Source organism: Leptosomus discolor, chromosome 18 (genome assembly GCF_034619465.1).
Source record: "Leptosomus discolor isolate bLepDis1 chromosome 18, bLepDis1.hap2, whole genome shotgun sequence".
In the NCBI taxonomy this organism is placed as follows: Eukaryota; Metazoa; Chordata; class Aves; order Leptosomiformes; family Leptosomidae; genus Leptosomus; species Leptosomus discolor.
Window position 1 is genome coordinate 11,683,489 of NC_141408.1, and position 21,841 is coordinate 11,705,329.

At 42.3% G+C, this 21,841-nt stretch overlaps 1 protein-coding gene across 2 annotated transcripts; it reads right to left on the reverse strand.

Annotated features, from left to right (window-relative positions):
* Positions 1–1,192: 1,192 nt before the first annotated feature.
* On the reverse strand, positions 1,193–20,761 carry NIPSNAP2 (nipsnap homolog 2). 2 transcript variants are annotated; one of them, XM_086475149.1, is made up of 12 exons: positions 20,318–20,761; positions 18,897–19,034; positions 18,203–18,245; positions 11,535–11,696; positions 11,411–11,456; positions 8,484–8,578; positions 6,446–6,516; positions 5,903–6,043; positions 5,457–5,488; positions 4,094–4,188; positions 3,176–3,259; positions 1,193–2,387 (listed from the first exon to the last, which is right to left on the reverse strand). In XM_086475149.1, the coding sequence occupies exons 1-12, from the start codon at positions 20,438–20,440 to the stop codon at positions 2,323–2,325; spliced, it is 1,095 nt and encodes a 364-aa protein (XP_086331275.1). In that variant the 5' UTR covers positions 20,441–20,761; the 3' UTR covers positions 1,193–2,322. The 2 variants fall into 2 exon arrangements, with proteins under 2 accessions (XP_086331275.1, XP_086331276.1); XM_086475150.1 differs by lacking the exons at positions 18,203–18,245; positions 18,897–19,034; positions 20,318–20,761 and adding an exon at positions 15,973–16,058 and having other exon boundaries at positions 11,535–11,674.
* Between the last annotated feature and the right edge of the window lie 1,080 nt (positions 20,762–21,841).

Here is a 21,841-nt window from a genome sequence, read left to right on the forward strand (position 1 = left end):
AAATCACAACAGCGTTCACAACAGGGGAAAACCAACTTCAGAAAGGGCTCAGGCAAAGAGAAGCAAGAAATGATGGGCATTACTTATTTATCGGCTGTATTATGTTTGGTGAGTTTACACAGTTATCTGTAACTAAAATAACAGGAACTAATCTCTCTCTGGTGACTGCCAGAGCACGAGTTTGAAGCTCAGAATGACAGGAGACACATTCATCATACATCACACCACCACTGGTGGGAATTCAGATCTTAGGTTGGGTGTAAAGACTGAAGAGACTCGTGCCGTGTGATGTCACCCCGCAGAACATTCAGTTGTTTCTTAGATTTCTTACTCTTGCAAAACTTGATGGTCCTTAAACAAGAGCTCTGCCTGACTGAATTTAATTCCTAGTGCTCCCGGCTGAAGGTCAGAAACACAGATTACATCAGAACCCACAAAACCCTGTAACTCCAAAAATGGTTTTCACCTTTTGTCTCCCAGTGAGATCGCTGGTCAAGGGGGCTGAGTTACGAGGACAACTCTCCAGGAATAAGACATATGGGAGGATACTTGGGAGGAATAACAAGGACTAGAACCTGGTATTAACTATCCTTTTTTTTTTCCTTTTGCAGCAAAACAGTAGTCCCAAAAGTTTGGAAAAATGACACCCCCAGCTGGCAGAACTGCTCGTGACTGATGGGCAAGAAGAACAGCTGAGATGATGCACTGGCTCACTGAGTAAGCCAAGCTGAGAACTTCAAGCTAATACAGTACAGGATTTTACTCAGTAAAGTCCCATAATCAGTTGACAATAGGGAAAATTCACAAAGAATCAGACTGACTTTGTTCAAGATGAAATTCAAGCGAAGGCAGGAGTGCAGTGGATTTTGCATGTGAAGAAAAGAAGATCTCAGACCTGAAAAATTAAGCATAATTTGTGAAGAAAAATGGAAAGGAAAAGTATTCTGTATTTATCACCGCAGCACTTATGACCCCTAGAACACTCAGCAAAATGGGATGTAACGGAGATATTGTAAATTCATTTTGGAGGAGGAGAGCAGAATACTGGGGAACGGTGTCCCTGACACAGAGAAGTGGTACTGGCTAACTAAGCTGAAATATTCTATGCAATTACTCAAACTTTCCATAGTAAAACACTGCAAGATGAGAGAAAACACGGGTGGTGCAATACATAGAAGGTGCCAGTAAAATGTGAAAATTAAAAGGATTTTATTGACTGATATGTTCTTCCTGAAAACTCATTGAAATTACAAACTGGACATTCAGTAACTGATTTGTACATTCCGTATGTTACACTGATTCTTGTCGCCACTTGAAAGACAGAATATTATTTTCACTTACAGGATGTTCACATCATTGCAGACACCAAAAGTGTTGATATAGTCTAGTCTAAAAGTGAAACCAAAATAGAACTGGACATAAGGGTGCGCCGCTTTACGCCAATCCTACTGACTCAACATGCGCCAGTTTCACACATCAACTCCTAAGCACCTACTGTACAGTGAGGAAAACACTCGACCACGCATATGTCTGAAGTCATGATCGCTTATTAAATTAAACCCCTTTTCCTAGACTTCCAAGTTATTTGTAGGGATAAATGTATTCAACTGAACTTGATTCCCTGCAGAACCTCCAGACAACCACGTCTTGTCAGTACCTCTGCAAAAACCGCGGGTCACACTTCACAGAATTAGGCAAATGTGCGATTAAGCTTCAACAGGCTTCAGAGTCCTCGCTAAACAGCATGCCCTACTGTCTGTCCGTAAGCTATCGCCTGACAAACAGCATCATCCCCAATTAATGACTGCCTATTTGTAAATTAAGAGCTACTTCACTGACTTCAGGCCTGCTCGAACAGCTAGGTGTATTTCGGAGCTGCCTGAGGGCTTCCGAGCTTCTAACTTCACAACTCCCACGTCTGTTTGTACCATCTGCAGTCACTGTAACGCTGCACAAAGGCCACAGCAACTGTAACGCTCCGTTCTGTTGCTGTCACCGAACACTGGGCATTGTCTACGTAGCAGAAGATATTACACACTGTGTGCCATACTGAACCTGAGGAGCTGGCTCGCAGAGGAACTCGGATATGTCTTCGTACTTGTTTTCAATGAAGCAACCTTTTAATTACAGTCCTACATTTCTGTTCTTCCTGGTAGAATCCTAAGAGCAAAAGGTCATTAAATTCTGAAGAAAAGAGGTCTCTTTTATAAGCTCGATACAGTACTTTTATATTTCAGACTATGATATACAATGTATACCATAAATTAATTTAAGACAAACACTTGTCACTTTATTTACGTAGGCACAAGTAAACCAGTGACTTTACTGAAGCGGAGAAATCTTCAACGGTATCATGATTCTGGACTCCATTTCCTGAATAAGGGGCACTGAAAAAAATTGAGACAGGGTTTAATTTCACTAACAGATCAGCAGCAGCTCTGCACATGCAGTTTGAACAGATATTATTGTCCTCAAATTACTCTCCCAGCTGGTGCATGCAAGGTCATCAGCAAGCACCAACATTCCCATAACTGACGCACAGTAGTTTTGAGAACAAGTGATTTTTTAATATAATCTGTCTGCTCCTTTGAAGACAAATATTTCTATTCCTGTTCACCATGATGAAAATGATCTTACATTTTTCTGGTATACCTCCTTTGAAATTTACCCTATGGAATCAAAATCTGACATGCTTAGCATACTTCTGTGTTTTGTTATAAAAGCTCTCTTTGATCTCAAAGATCTCCTGGCTCCTAGTTCCAAAGGCTAAATTCCCTTTTCAGAGGAACGCATTTAACAAGGCTCCCGCATTTCATGAAATACTAGAGGTAACAGTTTAATATAAATGTCACTTGGCCCCCTAAACTTTTGGACACAAATGTAAGCATTTACACAAATCTGGTCTACAGAAGAGATGCCTGTATCAAAATTCACTATTCACGTAGCAATTATTTAGCAATTAGGCAACTTTTCCAAGTTTGTACAATCAATTGCAAAATTGCCTTTGTTAGCGAAACATCCTTCCTTTCCCTTACAGTGGAAAAACTGACACGCAGATGCACACACACCCCCCGGAGGTGCAGAACTTTTTATCACTGTGCAACGTACTGAAGAACAAAAATGATGGCATGCCCCAAAGTCTACCCCCAGCATTCCAGGGAAGTTAATAGGTTACCTGTGTAATAGACTAGTTCATCCCAGCCAGGTTTATGCCACGCAGCGTTCCTTATATCTTCTCTCGTTTGGAGATCTTTGTAAGCTGGGAAAACAAGCACATAGCTTAGAACTAACTCCTTGTCCTTCTACACATGAACAGCTGCCTTACAAGTATTCTAGTGCGTAATGAGGAGGCTGCGAACACTGGGAAGGAAAAGAGCCAGAAGTTTTTCTCCACAAAAAGGAAAAGCTCCCAAAGCAACGCAAACAGAAGGAACTGGGGAAGAGGGAGAATGTCTTAGACCCAGGTAAGACAGACAATGCAAGGGAGGACAGTTCTGCAAGAGCAATGTCAGATTTCTAATGCTGGAATATAATATTCTGAATTGCTGAGATATGAAGCTAATACTGTGTGTCTTCTAAAAGAAATAGTAGAGTAAGTTTCTTCAAGTTGAAACAATCCTAACATGTAAAAAGCAGCTGAGCCTTCGTGGAGACTAACATACAGAGAAAACCAGAACACCACGATGTGGTAACATAAATAAACGCGTGACTCTCCTTTTTGTAGGTGTGGTACATGTGGTGCTTGAAACTATAAACTGTAAAAACCTGACTTCTGCATGAGTGGGGACGGAGAAAAGGGACGGCAGGACTCCGCTTATCTTGCTCATGCTATTGAAAACAAACAAGTAGTCCCTAATAAGAAAGGGCCATGAGAAACTGTTGATGGAAACAGAACAATCCATGAAATGTTCACTTCTGCTTGCTTGTTGGAAGAACCTGCACACAAATTGAGTAAATCAACGCTATTGATGTAAAACAAAAAAAACCTTTTGAGACATTCCTTTGCCTTCTGCAAAAGCCTTGTCTCCTGGGCAAACTCAACAGTCTGTTAGGGGCTGATTCAGTGAGAAAAAAGCAGAGAACACAAGTTTACCCCAAAGGTGATGAACCATATATAGCTGTCCAATTTGTGAGAAAAATCCTCCAACTGCTTCATTATTATCCTGTCGAAAACGAATGGCACGAGCCCTACAGAAGAGCAAAGCAGCTATTAAAAACAGCAGATCTGGGTAGGAAATCAGTGATAATTGAAAGGAAAACAGTTGAATGGAAGCCGAACTGTTAAACAGCATTTGCAGTACACTCTGGCCATTAAAAATAAGAAAAAAATCTGCAATACACTGGTTTGCAGCACTAAGTAATTACAATATACCTATATCTCTCGTTAGAATGAGTTAAAATTGGAGGCCTACAGTTTCACTAGGCTGTGCATTAATCATTCTTCAGCACTAGATTCAGTATAAAGATAATTGCTGGAACAGTGTAGACAGGCAGGCATTTTTATAGCAGGTTCCTCTAAAATGAAATCCTTGAGTTTTAGTCATTATCGTCTTTGCCACTCATTTACTACAGGTTTTGTGGAAGTGGAATGCAACTTGTTTATTCACATAGACCTTTGCTATGCAGCTGTCCTAAGCAACACTCCATGACTTGCTGTGTAAATAAGATCAGTATTTCTCTTAGCTATAAATCTGTTGTATCTTCTAAAACAGACTGGCTACCACTATAGATACGCCTATTTTATAAAAATTCTAAATTCAATTTACTTTATTCAAATTCCTGTGATCAATGACAATGACTTGTCTAGAAATCCAAGTCCTCACCTCTGTCAAAATAATTGAAAGCACTCCAAATTGTTTTACTATCAACCATTAGAATTGCAAGGACAGCGAATGTAAATTAAAGAAACTGACACTTGTTTTAAGTAAAAGACAAAATCAGCAGCATATACTCAACAGAAGACTCTCAAATGCTTTTAACCTATATATTAAAATATAAATGTGCTGCTCAACAGCTTTTCAAGAAGCAACTTGGCTTTTAAAGATTAAAAAAGCCAAGGTTTAGTCCATTTAAACAAACAGTATGTCAGCTTCTAGTGATCTTGTGAAAGTCGTGAAAGATCAACATAGTCTCAAGGAGCGAACCGCCACCCTTCACTAAGCAGTACTTTCTGCTGAAAATAGCTGGTTTCTGCTCTATTACAGCAAACTAAAAGGGTTATCTGAAGGAAAGCCAAACCACAGAGCCCACAATGTTGTCTGCACACGGAATTCCTCTTTCCTTCCTCAAAGATGAAATTAAGAGTCAAAGAACTATCTTACAAGTTGCCTAAGTAGAGAAGCAGGCCATTAACTGGGTGGCTGAAATGCTTTGGTACCGTTCTGCCCCCTCCACTTCATGATTTTTAAACATGCACCTCGCAAACAGGAGAACGCAAGTGCTAAAGCAACACTTACCAGTAATTTCCCCACTCAATCATGGTTCCAGGCTACAAAAACAAAACAGACTGTTAAAGCTGTAGTTTAAAGAAAGTTAGAATACTTGGACAGTTTTCACAACAGTGAAACACTATGTATTAACAAAATCACTTCCTTCAAGTGATCAGCATACTCTAATCATCTGTAATTACTCTGTTTACTTACTGCATTACTTCTTAGTCATTTGCCTGAAGTTTCCTTCAAATGAAAAGACAGTTTTCAGCCCTGCAGATATTAGTATCTTGTCGGAGCCTGCCTTCATTTTGGACCCCACACTTTGAGAGCAACAATGACTCAGACATCAGCTTTGATAACAAACAGATTTTTAAGATGAAGTCTGTTTTCCATCTACACGGTATAAACATGCTTTGAACATTTTACAACAGCATAGAGCTTAAAAAACAAAAAGAAAAATTTAAACTTACTCTAAGTTGATAGGATCTCAGTTCATAAATATTAGGCCCCTCTCTGGGAACAGGTTCATTCCAGAAACTAAACTCCAACAGTAACTGGTTCTTGCGCGAGAGAAGCATGTTACCTCTTTCTTTGCGGAACTCTGTGAATTCCTAAAAACAACGTGGTCACTGTCAAACTGGGTATTATGTTTCAACAACAAGAAGCAGTGTACCATACGGTGGCTTGGATTTTTTTTTTTTAATGACATCTTGGAGTTTTGGGACACTGAAATCCTTTACATTGTAAAAACGCCTAAATTCCCCTGGCATATTTGAAAACCTCAAGTGGCACGTTTACGTGGCACTAAGTGTTTCATCCAGTATTCAGGGATTAAACCTCAATATTTCTGAGTATGAGAAAAAACTCTGTTCCAAAGAGGTTTCTAAGTTTGTACAGGAAGAGGTGAGATACTGAAGTAAAAGCGGGTATCCAAATGTGCAGTTTTTGCTTTGACTATTCTTTGTTCTCTTGTGAGTTAAATAACCAATTCTAACAAAATTAATGCATTTTACCTTATTTTGACGGAGTTTACTCATGACCTCATTGAGAGCTGGATAGCCTCCCTCATACCTCCACAGATGAACTGAAACAGAAAAAAGGAAGCTTTTTCAGGGATGTCACAGACCAGGGCTAAATCTTATGGAATATCACAGTATAAAATGCTCTTCATACTACAGAATTGCACAAAAAATAGAAAACAGGTAACAGGTTTAAAAATTGATTTTCATTAAAGAAAGCACTAGACATTTGAACATTTTAAGAATAATGGAATCATCTGCTTTTTGAAAAGGGTTCTCTTGGAAAATTTTGCAATCTACTCTGAAGATAACAGGGAAATTTCTGAAAAGACTTTTTGTTGCCACACTAGTAAGTTGTGATGACTTTAGATGACTGTAGTTGAAATTGAGATTAAATTTAAAAAACCCCATGGTTTATATCAATTTCATCTAAGAGCAATAAGAGGGGTAGACTTTTCAGTTCAGTAAATTACTCAAGCACAAAGAGCAACACACTTTCTGTAGCACATGAAAAATGATGCAAATGTTACTTTTGAGGTAAACATTACATTAAAAAAAGCAAAAGATATCTGAACATGCTAGACTTGTTACATTTGCTACGATTTTCCCCATAAAAACAATTTTGGAAGAGGTATCTACATTTGAGTTTTTCCAAAGCATTCTCTCTTTAATAAATCATAATAAATCCCTTTAATAAATCATAACAAGATTTATTTGCAAGCACTGACTATAGCAAGGCAACGATATTTCACCTCAAGAGTCACAAAAGCTATTTTCTCTCCTCTAAAGCAGTCCTGTGCCTTTTCCAGAACGAACTGGAGACTAACGGAAGGCACTTCACTATGACAGCAGCTTCATCCAGCACGCCTGCTTCTCCTCTCTTATCCCCAGGGCAAATTTGATATATCCACCCAATATTAAGACAGCCTGGGCACAAGGATTGCACAAGTCAAACCCCTGTAATCTGCTTTAGTACACTGCTAGAGCTGTTGCAGGAACATTTTCAAGGCAGGCTGTGGATGCAATTACAGACAAGTCTGTGTTAATACATCACAAAAGCAATGAATGAGACTTGGCTAAAATATCCTCATTTCAACTGTCTTCATTCTCCAATTTCCCTTCCACTTTTAGAATTGTTCCTCAGACACTGTTTGGTTTATTTACTGTTATTTCTTTGCATTTGTTCAGTGTCAATACTGCAATATACTGGGAATGCAGGGAAAATTAAGGTGCACATGAGTATATGTTTCAGTAACGAAGCAGTGACATTGATACTAGCCGAGCTCCAACAATGGAGCCACAAAACAAACTACATAACGAATAGCAGGACACCACTCTGTATTCGTGGCTTCCCATTCCTTCCATTTCCCAGAGCCTAGGAGATCTTCCAGGTTTTCTCTCTACACTAGACTCTTTGTAGCTACCTCTGTAGCAGCTCTTCAGTAATTTCTAGGTCCAATATATTTCGACCTGCATAGTTAGCCAGTATCCTTATATGAACATGAACAGAAATATTTTCACTTTCCTCCAGTAAAGGCTGAGCTTACTGCTGAGTTTACAATGCAATCATTTTTGCAGATGGCGTGAATGATTTGCGTTTCATTATCCTACAGCAAGTACAGTATGAAAGTCTAAGTAAAGCTTTTGTACTGGCCAATGCAAGATAAACTCTGTCTCTGTAAGCCTTTGCCTTTACCCAAAATATTCAGGAACACGATCTGTGCCCACAAAATATGACAAGACCACATTTTACAAGCACTTCCCAAAACTGTTCATCTACCACCTGGAAAACATCAAAGTGTATTAACAACAGGACAAATTTTAGGAGTTAACGCTTTACTGTCAAACTCAACAAGACAAAAAGCAAGCACTGGAAATGTTAATACAGCTACTGGTAACTGATGCACACACCCCCTCACTGTATGCATTGCTCAAGGTTTACTGTCAACAGAGAGGATTTAGAGAGAAGAAACCTGCCAAGCACACGTTTCACTTGTACGGTTTTACGGTCTGTTGTACTTCTATCTCCTACCAGCCTGATCTTGCTCTCCGTACCACGTGTTCCAAGTCCCCACCAGTGCACATGGGTAGTGTTTTTCTTCATGAATCTTTGGCAGCACCTCTTGACTTGAAAACAAGGAATACAGACACTGTGTTGCATTTCCTTCAGGGAGGCTACAGTTGATATGTATAACAAATCACCACACGTTTATCATCACGGTATGAAAATTCACAAGCTTTACCGAAGAGAAAGCTGAAATACAAAAATCTGCTATACATGGGAAAGGTAGCTACAACACTACGAAAAATTAAGGTAAGTGTTACCATTTCTTAGACTGCAGGATAAATACACAGCATGGTAGAATACTTTTGATGCAATAAATTATGTCTATCACCTACAAGGTTATCCAACACATTAGGAAAACAAGTATCAGGATGTCTTACTTACAGAAAATGCAGCCTGACTACATGGGTGCAGTTAGTTTACTAAAGTCCCTTTGCTCAGGGGAAAGCTTTTCTTTATCAAGGGAGGCAGAGCACAGAAAAATAGGAAAGGGCAGTCTTCTGTACCAGTTACAACGCTATTAATTCTGTTGAGCTGAAGGAATCAAACCAAGTACGTTCATAGATCAAACGACGACTGTACTTCATAGTATGCAGCCTTACTGCTCTCTACCATTTCAGGAAATGGTCTTAGTTTTGAGACAACTTACCCATTAAAGCATAGGGTGAAACTGCCTTAAAAATACCTCCAACACAAAATATCTGTTTGACTATTTCTAGTATTTCTAACTTTTTTTCAAACTTTGAAAGCGGCCTACATTAGCACTAGGAAATGAAGTTTTACCGATGGCTGACTCCACTAAGACAGCTTTCATTAAACTGTACTTTGATGAGTAAGTCAATTAGTCTGCTTGAATTTTGCCTTTTAGTACTTTTTCCTGAATAATTACCCCTCTTACTCAGTTTGGCTCACAGGCAATGAGTCTCTGCACAGTATCAAATCATAGGAAGCAGGTTGGTCTTGGGCTGAGAGTTATTAGATATGAGCTTTCCTCTTGATTCTGCCACTGACTTTCTAGACAACCTTGAGCAAATCTCATTACCCATTTGTACCTCAAGATTTCTCACTACGTAGTGTGAATAATATCATAGAGTGACTCTCCAACGATGTTTTCAAGGATGTTTCACTCTCACTTTGTTTTTGCAAAGCATAACGAGATCCTAGAAAGGCAGCTTTAAGCAGGAATGTTAAATTACTACAATAACCCTAAAATATTGCAAATTATAGAAAAAACCACCCACAGAATACCTTATGAACACCATCTTTTTCCTTTTTAAAAATAACTGTTCCTAATTCCTCAGGTGGGGTCCTTAACCACCGTGATTCATGAAGTACTCTCATAATTGTCTCCATTACATTATTTCTTTATTAACACGTGATGACTAATCCTTATTCTGATTTGATACAGAATAAGGAATTAACCTGTTCATTAATTTAGGGAGAGGAAGGAGCAAAGTTCAAAGAGGCTTAGGTTTTTTTATTACTCCATTCTCAAGTTTTCTCCTCCCCTGAATACTTTAATTTGCTTTGGTTTGGAAAGAATAAGTCTAACCACGCATACTTCATCTGATCACTGTCAGCAGTTTCTCTCTTTGCTATCGTCTCTCTCCTTGAAAATCAAAGCCTCTGCTTTCGCTCAACATTTAGGTAGTTCATGAGATAACGCAGAGAAGTGGTTCCCTGTCTTGTATGATTGGACATGTTTATATTAAGCTTTTAAACTGAAAGCTCGCTGAATGCTAATTATGCTTCTCTATGTATTTATTTTTTCAAACAAAAAAGCTAAAAATACCTTATGATTGAATGTTATTCTAGTGGATTTCTGTGTTTGTATAGCAAGGAAAACAGTTTTGGGTTATCTAGCCCCATTTCAAAGCTGAATACATGAAGGCACAGAGATGTTGGATGACCGACTCATGGCCATACAGCCAACCAGTAACAGGGTTGAGGACACAAACTGGGCGTTGTGAACTTCTTCCTCACCCTGCAGCCCAGCTGATGTTCTCACCAATACACCACCCTTAAAAAATGGGTTGCAGTAGGGCAGCATCATGCTAAGAATGTTTTATTTAACTGACAAGATGATTGATGCCAGTGAGAGAGCACTGCTGTTTTGAAATGTGTGAGGCTCACTACATTTCCAAAATTAAACATACAGTTCTCGAAAAGGCAGTTGTTCTGGCTCCAGAGCAGTGATTATGTAGGCAGAACAGGACTAATATTTCTTCAATTTCATCCTTAAAGTAGTAAATGTAAAATGTTACTAATTCATACATTTTATCATGCTGTGACTTTTTGGAAAGCCTGTGACAGTAGTGCTCCCTTTGGAGGACATCACCCCAACGCCAAGAGCCCATCCAAAGATCTGCACAGCTCTTTACGAGCAGATCTCAGTAACATTGCTTGTGTAGAAGGAGAAAGTCAACCCCTGGGTTTTTAAGTTATACTTCAATTTAATACCGGCACGTAGTTTCAGGTACCGGTGATCTCTCCCTCTCCTGTGTTCAGACAACAGCCACTCTCAACACGCTCCTACGTGGCAGCTGCAGTGGGACATGCTCACATACCAGGATCTACCCAGCAACTGTAAGACAACTAAGGGAAGGGGGAGAGCCATTCCAACGCGTCACCAACATGGTCACAAAAGGCATCATCCTAAATGGCAGCTTAGGAAAATGACACCTCCACAAGGGAAGGCAAGGGGTGAACTGTTTAAAGTATCTTTTGCCATCTCTCTCCAAGAATAATACGATCTATTTAACACCACACCCTGAAGGTAAAAGCAGAATTTTCCCACCCCCTCCTCTAAATAATGATGATATTCGTCAATTTTCAGAACAGCTCGTGATCAAAGCAACATGTCTAAGATGTGAAACCATAATAGGCACACTTACCAGAGCTTGTTGTAGGCATCTAGACATTCTGGTTTTACATTGTGAACTGAAACAACAACATCACGTGAGAAATGCGGGAACAGAAGAAAGAAATGGTAATGTGAAATATAAAAATGTCACTCACTCTGTAGTTTATACAGACTGCTGGTCTCTCTTTTGGCTAGGAGGTTGGAGTGAGCATCTTTCCTTGGATCGACTTTGCGAACAAATAGGGATTTTAACCAACTGTCTTCACGAGGTCTGCTAGCTGAAGATACCAGCCCCCTACATATTAACAAGTACATTATACTGTCACTGAGTGTGTCTTGAAAATGCCCACAACGCAGGGAAGACAGGCACAATCAAGCTTAATGCAAACAGTATCATAACACACAGTTACACATACGTCCGTTACTAAAACTTTCCACTGAGCCAACTCCTACCAAGGTAAAGGCAGTTTCTTCCCCAGAGATTTGCCCTCTCACAAACCATTTTACTAGATACAGAGCTGAACAGTTAACCACACACTGTCCACTTTTATTCTTCGTGCACGTGGCAGGGAATGGGTGGATGGCTGCTTTTATTGCCTATTTATCTTCTTTTGAATCCAGTGTCTTTGCTCAAGAAGGCTGGGTCTGTCCTGATGTACACAGACAAGAGTGAAAAAGAGCAAAAAGACAGCGTGCATAAGGAAAAAATTGTAGAGCAAAAATAGGAAAGTAACTGCCATATGTTCCTATGTTACTTAAATATAGCTCTAAAAAAAAGAAGTTCAATAGCACATCTTTTGAGAGAAAAAAAACATAGTGAAAGCCTAATTTGGGAAAAATTACAAGTGGCAGGAAACAAACAGCCTGCAAGTATTCCAAATCCAAATTCTGGCAACTGTACTGTGTAGGGGTACAGATCCACATTCTTTGTACAACATTCACGATTTCCCTTTCTTTGAAACAGAAGAATTTCGCTGCCTTTTTTAATCTAATCTTAATGCAGTTCCTGCAAATATACTTCCAAAATAATACCACTTCTCTCTACACCACAGAGTACACAAAACATCACAACTGATAACTGTGCTTTTTTAAAATGATGTGTCAAAGGAATTATTTTTCTCTTTTCCAGCTGACAGAAGACCCCCTCAATCACCAAAAATTGTGCAGAAGGACAAGAAAGCTGAGGTATTTAACTGATTCTCTTAAGAAGTACTTCCTTTAGTTTGCCTCTTTTTGAATACGGGTTTCTGCTGAAATACTAAAATATTTCTCCGACATACTAAAAATGTGGCACCACAGCTGGAAATTTAAACCTTTTCCTGCCTCAGAAGTCAACTTTTCACTCTTCATTACTGACTAGGAGATCCAGAAGATAGCTATCAGTCTTCAGCTATGAAGCTGTCTTCCAGATATCAAAAGTTTGTGACAATCATTCAAGGAAAAAAAAATAAATAGGGAAAGAAAATCCCAACTTCCTTTGGGAAAAATATCTTCATCAGCATGCCTGCCTGTACTACACAGAAGCAGTTCACACTAGCTGTGTTTTTCAACAACCAGTCCTCTAGTCCCAATGTCTGAAAATAACATAATGAACTGGTTCACCCTGTGGAAGCAGGATGGAGGAAAGGAAAAGTATTTCACAGCAGAGAAACAGCAACAGCCATAAGAACAACTGCAGCTGAGATGACCTCCAATGTTAAGAAGTAACTGGTAAATACCTTGGTGTATTTACTGAAAGTGGTGCCTTCCTGGGCCCTAGGCAAACGCAGGAACACGTCACCGTGCTGACAGCTAAGCAGCTGTTCCTGCATGCAGGCATTTGGAAGGGCATTCCACGATAAGGCTGCTGCTAGAACAGCGGGTACGCAGCTGCCTGCCGTGGCCACATCTCTGACCTCCGCTGGAGGAGGCAAGGCACAGGTGACTGCAGCTGTGCTGTCACATCTCCATCAGGTGCCACAGGAACACAAGCTGTCCCAGACGACAGGGGGTAAACCCTGCCTAATAAATCTGAGGTGTTTTAAGAAGCTCCCTTAAAGTAAGCACTAATGCTCACAGGACAGCAAATGGGGTTCCAGAAGTCAATCCCAGTCCTGCAGTGCTCATTTTTGGAACTCAGATCTGTAAACTATCGCCATTTCCCCCCGCCTTTAATAAATGGAGTTAGCAAACTAATATTTAGAACACTCTTCTATGAGGATTACTGTTTGCAGCAAACTTTGAAGGTGAAAGAGATAAATAATCACGTCGCTTTTTTTGTGAACCAGCTTTATCAGCAGCAAGAGTGAGCTGGGGTTATGGGGATAATACTGAAAAACAAATTCCTTTGCTATTAGGAGAGTCTCATGACTTAAATGTTAAACTGCATCTAAAACTGGAGGCATATTTAATTTTCAATACAATGAAATGAGTCATACTTTACATTTATATAAAATCTTTTACCCAGCGATTGTAAAGTTCCTCATGAACAATGACTAACAAATCATGACTGTCCATCTAAAAATACACTTTACTTATAACAAAGAATGGTTAACAGCTGAAGTTTATTAAAACAGATAAGTCAGTGCACTCAATCTGAGATGTTAGGGCCTTATTTTTAATCTATATCCTTAAAGAAGTCTGACACTACTGGTGGCATTCTAGACAGCCACGAACCAAGAAGCCCTGAACTGATTACAAGTTCACTTGTGTGGGCAGTATGTACCCATGATTAGCTCCAGAATAGAAGGGACAGGGATCAATTCCGGTCTTTGGACTGCCAGTTGTGAGCATCAACCACAGATTAGTTCAGAACTAATCCACCATCCAAAAGATCTACTTTTAACTAACTTCTTAACATGATGCCCCACAATACTGTAATACCTGTTCCAGGTAAAACAGATATCGGATCCAGATTGTTCCAAAACCCAAATACCACTAATGAAAATGTGAATATATACATAGAATGAGACACACTACATGGAATTAACATCATACCTCACAATTTTTTATTTTCTGGGAACAATACTTATTAAAGACAGCTTTCATGCAATCTTTCCAGGCACTGCTTGACTTTGCTCCCAAGTTCTTATCCTACAAATGCCCCCTATGGGCTCAGCTTTGTTGCTACAAAGATTGGGCTGTGAACACAAGAGGATATCACTGAATAGCTTGCTTAGATTAAAAACAAAGGTGAAAACACTTCTATCCCACTTAGCTTCTGCTTTAGCACAAAATATAAACTGGGTAGGAGATATCAGGTCAAATACTTAGATTTTGGAGAGACCCGTGTCTGCCTGGAAGAAAATCAGCTTGTCTGCAATTGACAGTTTTTGACCTGTGGTCTAAACAGATGTCAAAGTTTATTTGAAACTAAAACCCCTCCCAAATCATGCACATAAATCTCACAACATATCCTTTACACAACTCTCCCCACTCCTGTTTCAAAAAGCTGCTTGCAGTGATGCCTTTAGTCTTGCACAGGGGCTGCTGCAGATTCTGAGGCTTGAGACAGCAGCTTTCCCTGTTTCAAAGAAAGGGAGGAAAAACTGTGTGCAGACCCATCCCAGCTTGTCTCCAACACCCAGAGAGCCTGTGTGTCTGCTTCTTACATCCCAGACACATGTGTGCACATCTGTGTCCCGAGATCTGTCTATGTGTGTGTGCACCCCTGCCACCCAGGAGGTGTGTGCATGGGTCGGACCCTTCGCACATCAGACATATGGGGATGCAAATGTCTGCACCCCAAAACTTGGACGTGTCTGTGCGTGTGCCCTGATGCCTGGGGGCTGTATGCACGTTCACAGACATCCCAGCTCCTAAGAGAAGCATGAATACATGTGCCCTGACACCCTAGGGGTGCACCCACTCGCTGGGGGCCATGTGTAGCTGTGCATCGTGAAGGCAGGAAAATGCTGGTGTGTGCGGCCACGCACCCCAACACTGGGGAAAACATGGATGGTGGTCAGGGGTGCAACCTGGCACCGTGAGCGTGGAGTGGTTGTGCGTCCTGACACCAAGGGGTGCTGCTGGGTGTGCAGCCGTGCACCCCAGCACCGGCAGACATGAGCTGCAGGGTGGCCAAGCACCCTGTTGCCTGGTGGAGTCGGGATGCAGGGCAGCTGCACACCCCGATCCTGGAGGGGCCTTTGGGTGCAGAGCATCCCCACACCCCAACACCAGGAATACGTGGCTGTGCAGCCCCACACCCGGCGATACGTGGCCGTGGGGTGCCTGTGCACCCCGCAGCCCGGGGGACTGGCGGCAGGGGGTGGCGGGCCCCCCGTCCCCCACGGGTCAGCGGCGCGGCCACCATCCCCACCCAGGGGCGGGCTTGGGTGAGGGAGGGGAAGGGGCTGGCCTTGGGGCCCATGACCTTGAAGGACATCAGCGGGTCGCGCTCCCCGCCCCACGGGAGGGCAGCGGGCCCGGCCCGTCAGCTGCTCTGGCGAGCGGGGCGCCATTTCCAGGCGGGAAAGGGGAGGTATTGGGGGGTGGGGGGGTGGGGGGGTGTTGTCTACGCCGCGGGGTGAGGGAAGGCGCGGGCGGCGTCTGCTCCATCTCCAGCCTCCCTCGGCGGCCCTTTCCCGCCCGCCTCACCCCCTCAGGGCTCACCTGAGGGCCAGGCCGCCGCCGGGCGGGAGACGCGGCACGGCGCTGGCTCCCGCCAGGCTCCGCCGCAGCAGCACTCGCGCCGCCATCTTGCTCCGGCCGCCTCCCTCCTGGGCCGGGGGGGGGGGGGGGGGGGGGGGGGGGGCGCTGACCGCTGCAGCGCCGCCGGCGGACGCGAGGGGCGCACCGCCGGGGGGGGGGGGGGGGGGAAGCCGCAGATGCGCATGCGCGGGCTGCCCCAGCCCAGGGTCCCCTTCCCGCCTGGGGCTGGGCCTGGCCCTGGGTGAGGGTCCTGCTTGAGAAACACTAAGCGAGAACCCCGGCGGTTTTTTTGGATTATGGGCAAAAACTTGTTTCTTATTCCCCAAATAAAGTTTTCACCCAAAGCTGAGATGTTTTCTTCACCCTGCGCCAGGTGCAGGAGCACTTCACTTGGTTAACTGGTGGTGGGGGCTAGCATCGAACCCTCGAATCACTTTCAATTAAGAATAAACTTATAATTAGGCTAACGGTTAACAGGCAACTAGCCAATAACCACAGGCACAAGTTAATGAGCACACCTCGTCTTTCCACGCAGCACACACAACGTCCATACCGCTATGAACTATGCGGTTTCCATTTTATGATCTTTCTATCGGCCCTGTGAGAGGCAGGCAGAGGCTGGCACACACAGTGTGCTTTAATATCAGTAAAGGACAAGGTTTGTGGCGCCTCTTTACAAATCAGTTTACCCTACAATTGCCATCATTCTTTTAAAAACATGTTAACACTCCAGACTAGGTACATTTAATCCCATTTTGATCGGACAGCATACTGAGTTCTTGAGCAACCTTCCCAGAGCCGACCTGTAAACAAAAAAGCTGACAACCCTCTGTGATGAATCAATCTTAGAAAAAACCTGACAATTTCACAGCTACTCAAGAAAAATCACAGGAAAGATTTACTTCCCCAATTAGATGTAGATGCAACTCATTAACCAAACAGGAAACCTTTTCTGTTTCTTATCCACACTGTATGTCTCATTATTAGAACACCCCTATCCCAAGTTCTGAGGGTCAAGTTCCTCTACTGCCTGCGTGGACACAACATGAGCGTATTTCCTACAGCCCAGGACCATGTTCTAGCCTGGGTCTGATTTCTCTCAGTCTCTGCTTCAGATTAAGTTCCACATTTGATGCTCACTCGAGCAGGAGGCAGTGCCCAGGTTTCCTCCTACTTTGATGAGGGCTTTAATCAGCCAGCTACAGTTACCAAGTAATTTACATAAACCTGAACCACTTCAACAAACATGTCAACAAGAATAACCTACAGCCCTACGTCTAAGACACTTCCTCAAAGTCAGAGGCCATGTTCACATTGATTTACACAGAGACATTTGAATCAAGGCATCTTGACACCCCAGCTTCTTGATCCGAGGACTAGCATTCAAAGAGCAGCATTTTTTGGTTGGAAGCACTGAAGAAAAGGTAAGTTTCTCATTCTTCCTGGCCCAATTTGCTGAGTTCAATTGGATTTTGTTAGCAGTTTGCAGGCAGCTGCAACTCATTTTGTGCAGGTGAAGTTAAAGGGCCCATGATTTACACCACTGACGTGGAAGAGAACCCAACTGACACCTTACTAATGTAAGCTGGCTCAGTTTCTTAGAGTAAGGTATTTTGGGTCAGAGGAACTCTGTTCAGATACACCTCGTTTAGCTTCTGATCTTAAACAAAGACCAACAACATAGGTAGACACTTCAAAAAGGGTTTCTCATAGCTTTTGTATACCCCTCTCCCCCCCATACAGGGACATGGAATGTTGTCCCCACCAATGCTGGGGTTTGAGGCATTAGGTGTGAATGAGAAGCCAGCAACACAAGGCTGCTGTAACAGCTGCACACTGTTTGCTTTATGTCGTGGAAGACAGGACACCAGATCCCCAGAGCTGTAGCAGGATAAAGTGATCTTTAATCTTTAACTGCTATGGCTGCCTAGTTTCATATTAAAGTATGCAGCAAATCAGTACCTGTATCTCTCCCAAAATGTTGTTTTATTTAGCTTTTCTGATGAGACTAAATCTAAACCATCTTTACTTCTACTCTTTTGGCTTTGTATTCTTATCAGCTTCTATTTCCTGCTGGCAGTTCAAAAAGATCCATCCCTCCCAGAACCAAATACAACCTTTGGAGAGGTTAAAGGCAACCATGCTAAGCCACTCCAAGTTTTTACTCTCCCCTTACTGCCATTATAAAGGCAAGTGGCTGTGTTTTTGTTAGAGATTTTGGAAGTCAGAAGATACTGCAATGTGGTATGAGCAACTGTAAGAGCAAAAAAGGACACATGCAGGTAGCTGGTCTTAAAATTCTACGCTTCCTTTCAAACAGTTTAATGGCGTTATCTTTAGTAATCCTACAAACCACAAAAGACTGTCTGAAATACAGATCAAATAATATAATGACCCTCCCACCAACCTTAAACATTATACAGTTATATTCTTGTCCTTCTCAGCACACAAGGGTCATCCCAAGTGAGCAGCGGGCTTTTGAATCTGTCAAGGCTTGGGGCAAAACTACATGCAACAAAATGATGTGTTAATACTAAACTCACATTTTCTCTGTATTTTCATTTAAAGATTCGAGGTGCCTATCAAACTGTAACACCTGTTCTTATAAGCAGCTATATCTACCATTTATTTTGACTACAGATTTCACTGAGACATTTAACATACAACAGCAGGGCCCCAAACATCCCTGACAGAGACGAGCTGAAAAGCCCTCTGTGTAAATATTTTCCCCACTATTTGTCCGTTGAACAAACTTTAAGTTCCTGAAGTTTTTCACTTAGATAGGTAGTGTCTGCCTCCGTCAGACTTTCCGAATCTGACAGATTTTCCAGGAATCTGGTTCCTGCACAGCGCTTTCCTGTTATTGGATCTATGACATTTCCAACCTTGAAAACAATTTCAGCCAGTTCGTGTTTCACGTGTTTGGACCTTCGCTCAGGCAAAGCTTTCAGAAGAACAATGTCTCCAACAACACACTGCTGCAATGGATCGTGGGCAAAATAGGTTTTTCGTTTGTTAAAGAACTGTAGAAAGAAAAAAGGAAACCTTGGCATTAGATTTCAAAACTAAGCAATTGCATGTATATAGTTAATATAAAACAAACTAGATTTCACTAAGAAGTAAGTCTTATATATGTATTTACGGAGATTCAGTTTGGATCATGAAAGGAAACGCAACTATGCGCTCTGCTGTTTTTCTAAAGCAAGCACAGCATTACCCTTCCCTGGCAAGCCCTCTGGTCAGGATGCTGTTGCCAACCAAGCCTGTAGAAAAAGTGATGGGGAAGAAAAAGCCCAGTACAAAAAGCTGTTCATAGTGATACAGGTAAAAACAACAAGCTCCTCCCTTCACGTGGATTCCCTTTCCTACCATCACCACTTCCCACTGGCCTCTCTGCTCTCTAGCTCTGCCGTGGTGGCCCTTCCTCTCCTTAGGTGCTTCACATCAACACAGCTTCAGCAAGGCAGCTGCCTCAGCTCTTCCAAGCTAAGCGACTTTCCTGTGCAGCCCACACTGCAGGGACTGCTATTAAGTCTTACCCACCCCAACATGGCTAAAGTTCATCAGCCCCAAAATCAGTATATTGAAGTTTGTCATTTGAGAGTTTTCTTTCTCAATTTTCTCTCATCTAAAAATTCAGTATTTAATCTTATTGGAATGTCAGAATTCAGGATCTTTCTTTTAAGAAAGAAATTAACAGGTGGTTCTACTGGAAAAAGTACTGGATTGGGATCTGCACAACCAATTATCTAATCCTGACTCTGTCCTTAACCTTCTGGTCACCAAAGGCAAGTTATTCCACTTACATGTACCACAGTTACCCCATCTAAAACCAGAGAAAATACTAATTTTAACCTCCCTGTAAGAAGTGATAAATACAAGGCTCGTATAGCACATCACGGTACAGATTCAAATACTGAGTATGTTTACAGTTACGCATACAGAAAAAATTATGAGTGACTAATATAATATCAAGTTTCCAAAACAAAGCATGCTCCAAATCAATGAGAAATTAAATGTAAGCATGAAACAACAAAAACTTACCTTCTCAACAGAGAGCAAATGAAACACATGAGCAAAGCACTTCAAAGAAGCACATTTAGCAGGTAATTTGTAGGGAAGTGTTCTCACAACACACTGCCTTTTCAAGCTTTACAGTCAGCCCCACAGCCAAATCATGATGCAAGTTCCTTAAGGAGTTTGCATTGTAAAGAGCTATCAAAACTTCTGAGAGTTAAATCAATAAAACATTCCTCCACACTGTACAAAAATTACTATGCAAGACAAGTTGTTAACCAGCTTTTACCTTTAGTAAGTAAGGATCTAGCACAAGCCTTGTCACTCTCACTTTGGCAGTTTTCTGCATTTTGGTTCCTATTACTCTCCCTACTATCCATTTTGCATGGACAGCTCCACGTGGTACAGACATTGTTTAGGTATGGTCATCCAGTGCCTGGCAACAAGCAAGCAGACATGTTATTTTAATAAAAACAACATAACCAGTTTTGATCAATACCAAAATTATGATTTTCATTTCAGTCTAAGCTTAATTAGGTCATTTTATTGGAAAAAACAGGACAGATACAAGCAGTTCAAAACTCCACTGCACTACTTCAGCCTTGTTTTACAATATAAGAAGGGATACAAGCACATCCCCACGGCCAAGAAAAGTTACTTTAGGATGGCAGTAAAAATAGACATAAGTGTGAGGATGAAACCTTACCCCACAAAGTCCACAAAACTTCTTTGAATCATACCTCTTGTCACATTCACAATATAGCAGTATGCAGCTGTGGAAGTTCTTACAAATTTAACTCATACTGCAGCAGTGTTTTTGCTGGAGACCTGTTAATCAGGTCTGTATATGACCAGAGTTAACCCAAACAGGGAGCAGCCTGTAGCTTTAGTTCAGAAAGTCGATAGCTTCTGTGCATCTCATTATTAGCTGAGCTGATGAAACCTAAGAAAGGTAATAAGCTTCTCAAAGCATAAACAACACATCAAAGAGTTGTCTGACCTATAATAAGTATAATAACTTTTGAGTTAGTTCTTTCCTGTAAGTAATTATACTCCACTATCTTGTTTTGTTTCATTAGGGAGAGCTTTCTACACCTCTCTTGCAAGTCATGGGGAAAACAGACAGCTAAACACTTGAAAACTTGAACCAACATTACAACTGATGAAGACTAATGACCTGTTTCTTTCCCACCCAGCTACATAGTCTTAAGCACAACTGACACCCATTGAATTCTCCATCTGTCCATCTGTAAGATTAAATGACACTCGCTTTGATGCGGCAACACACCAAAGGAAAAGTTCAGGGATACAGACACACATCCATGGGATGAAGTGCTTCAACCAGCAATTGCTTTTACCACCTCAGCAGTGTGACCTACAGGGCTGGAGGTGGAAGCCCGTGTGAGAGGCCCCCCTGGAAAGCAGGACTAACCACCACCAGCCGCAGCCACCAGGCCGGGAAGAGGAATCAGACACCCGCGCTGGGGGCCTCACGCAGCGAAGAAGAGGATAAAAGAGGAATTTCAAACAGATCCGGAGCCTTCCGGCCCGCCCCCAGCTCTCAGCACCAGGCCCAGCCTCAGCAACCTCCCTACCCGCAGGGCTGGGGGGGGGAAAGGCCCTGTCCCGCCGGTGCCGGGCCCCAGCTCAACACCTCAGCCCCCTCCCCAGGGGCAGCCCCAGCCCGGGGAGCGCCCCGGTCCCCACCACGGCCGCCCCTCAGCCGCTCTCACCGCCCGCGCTCCCGCCGCCGCCGCGCCGCAGGGCCCTTAAAGAGACGCAGCCGGAAAGGGGCGGAGCCGAAGCCGGAAGC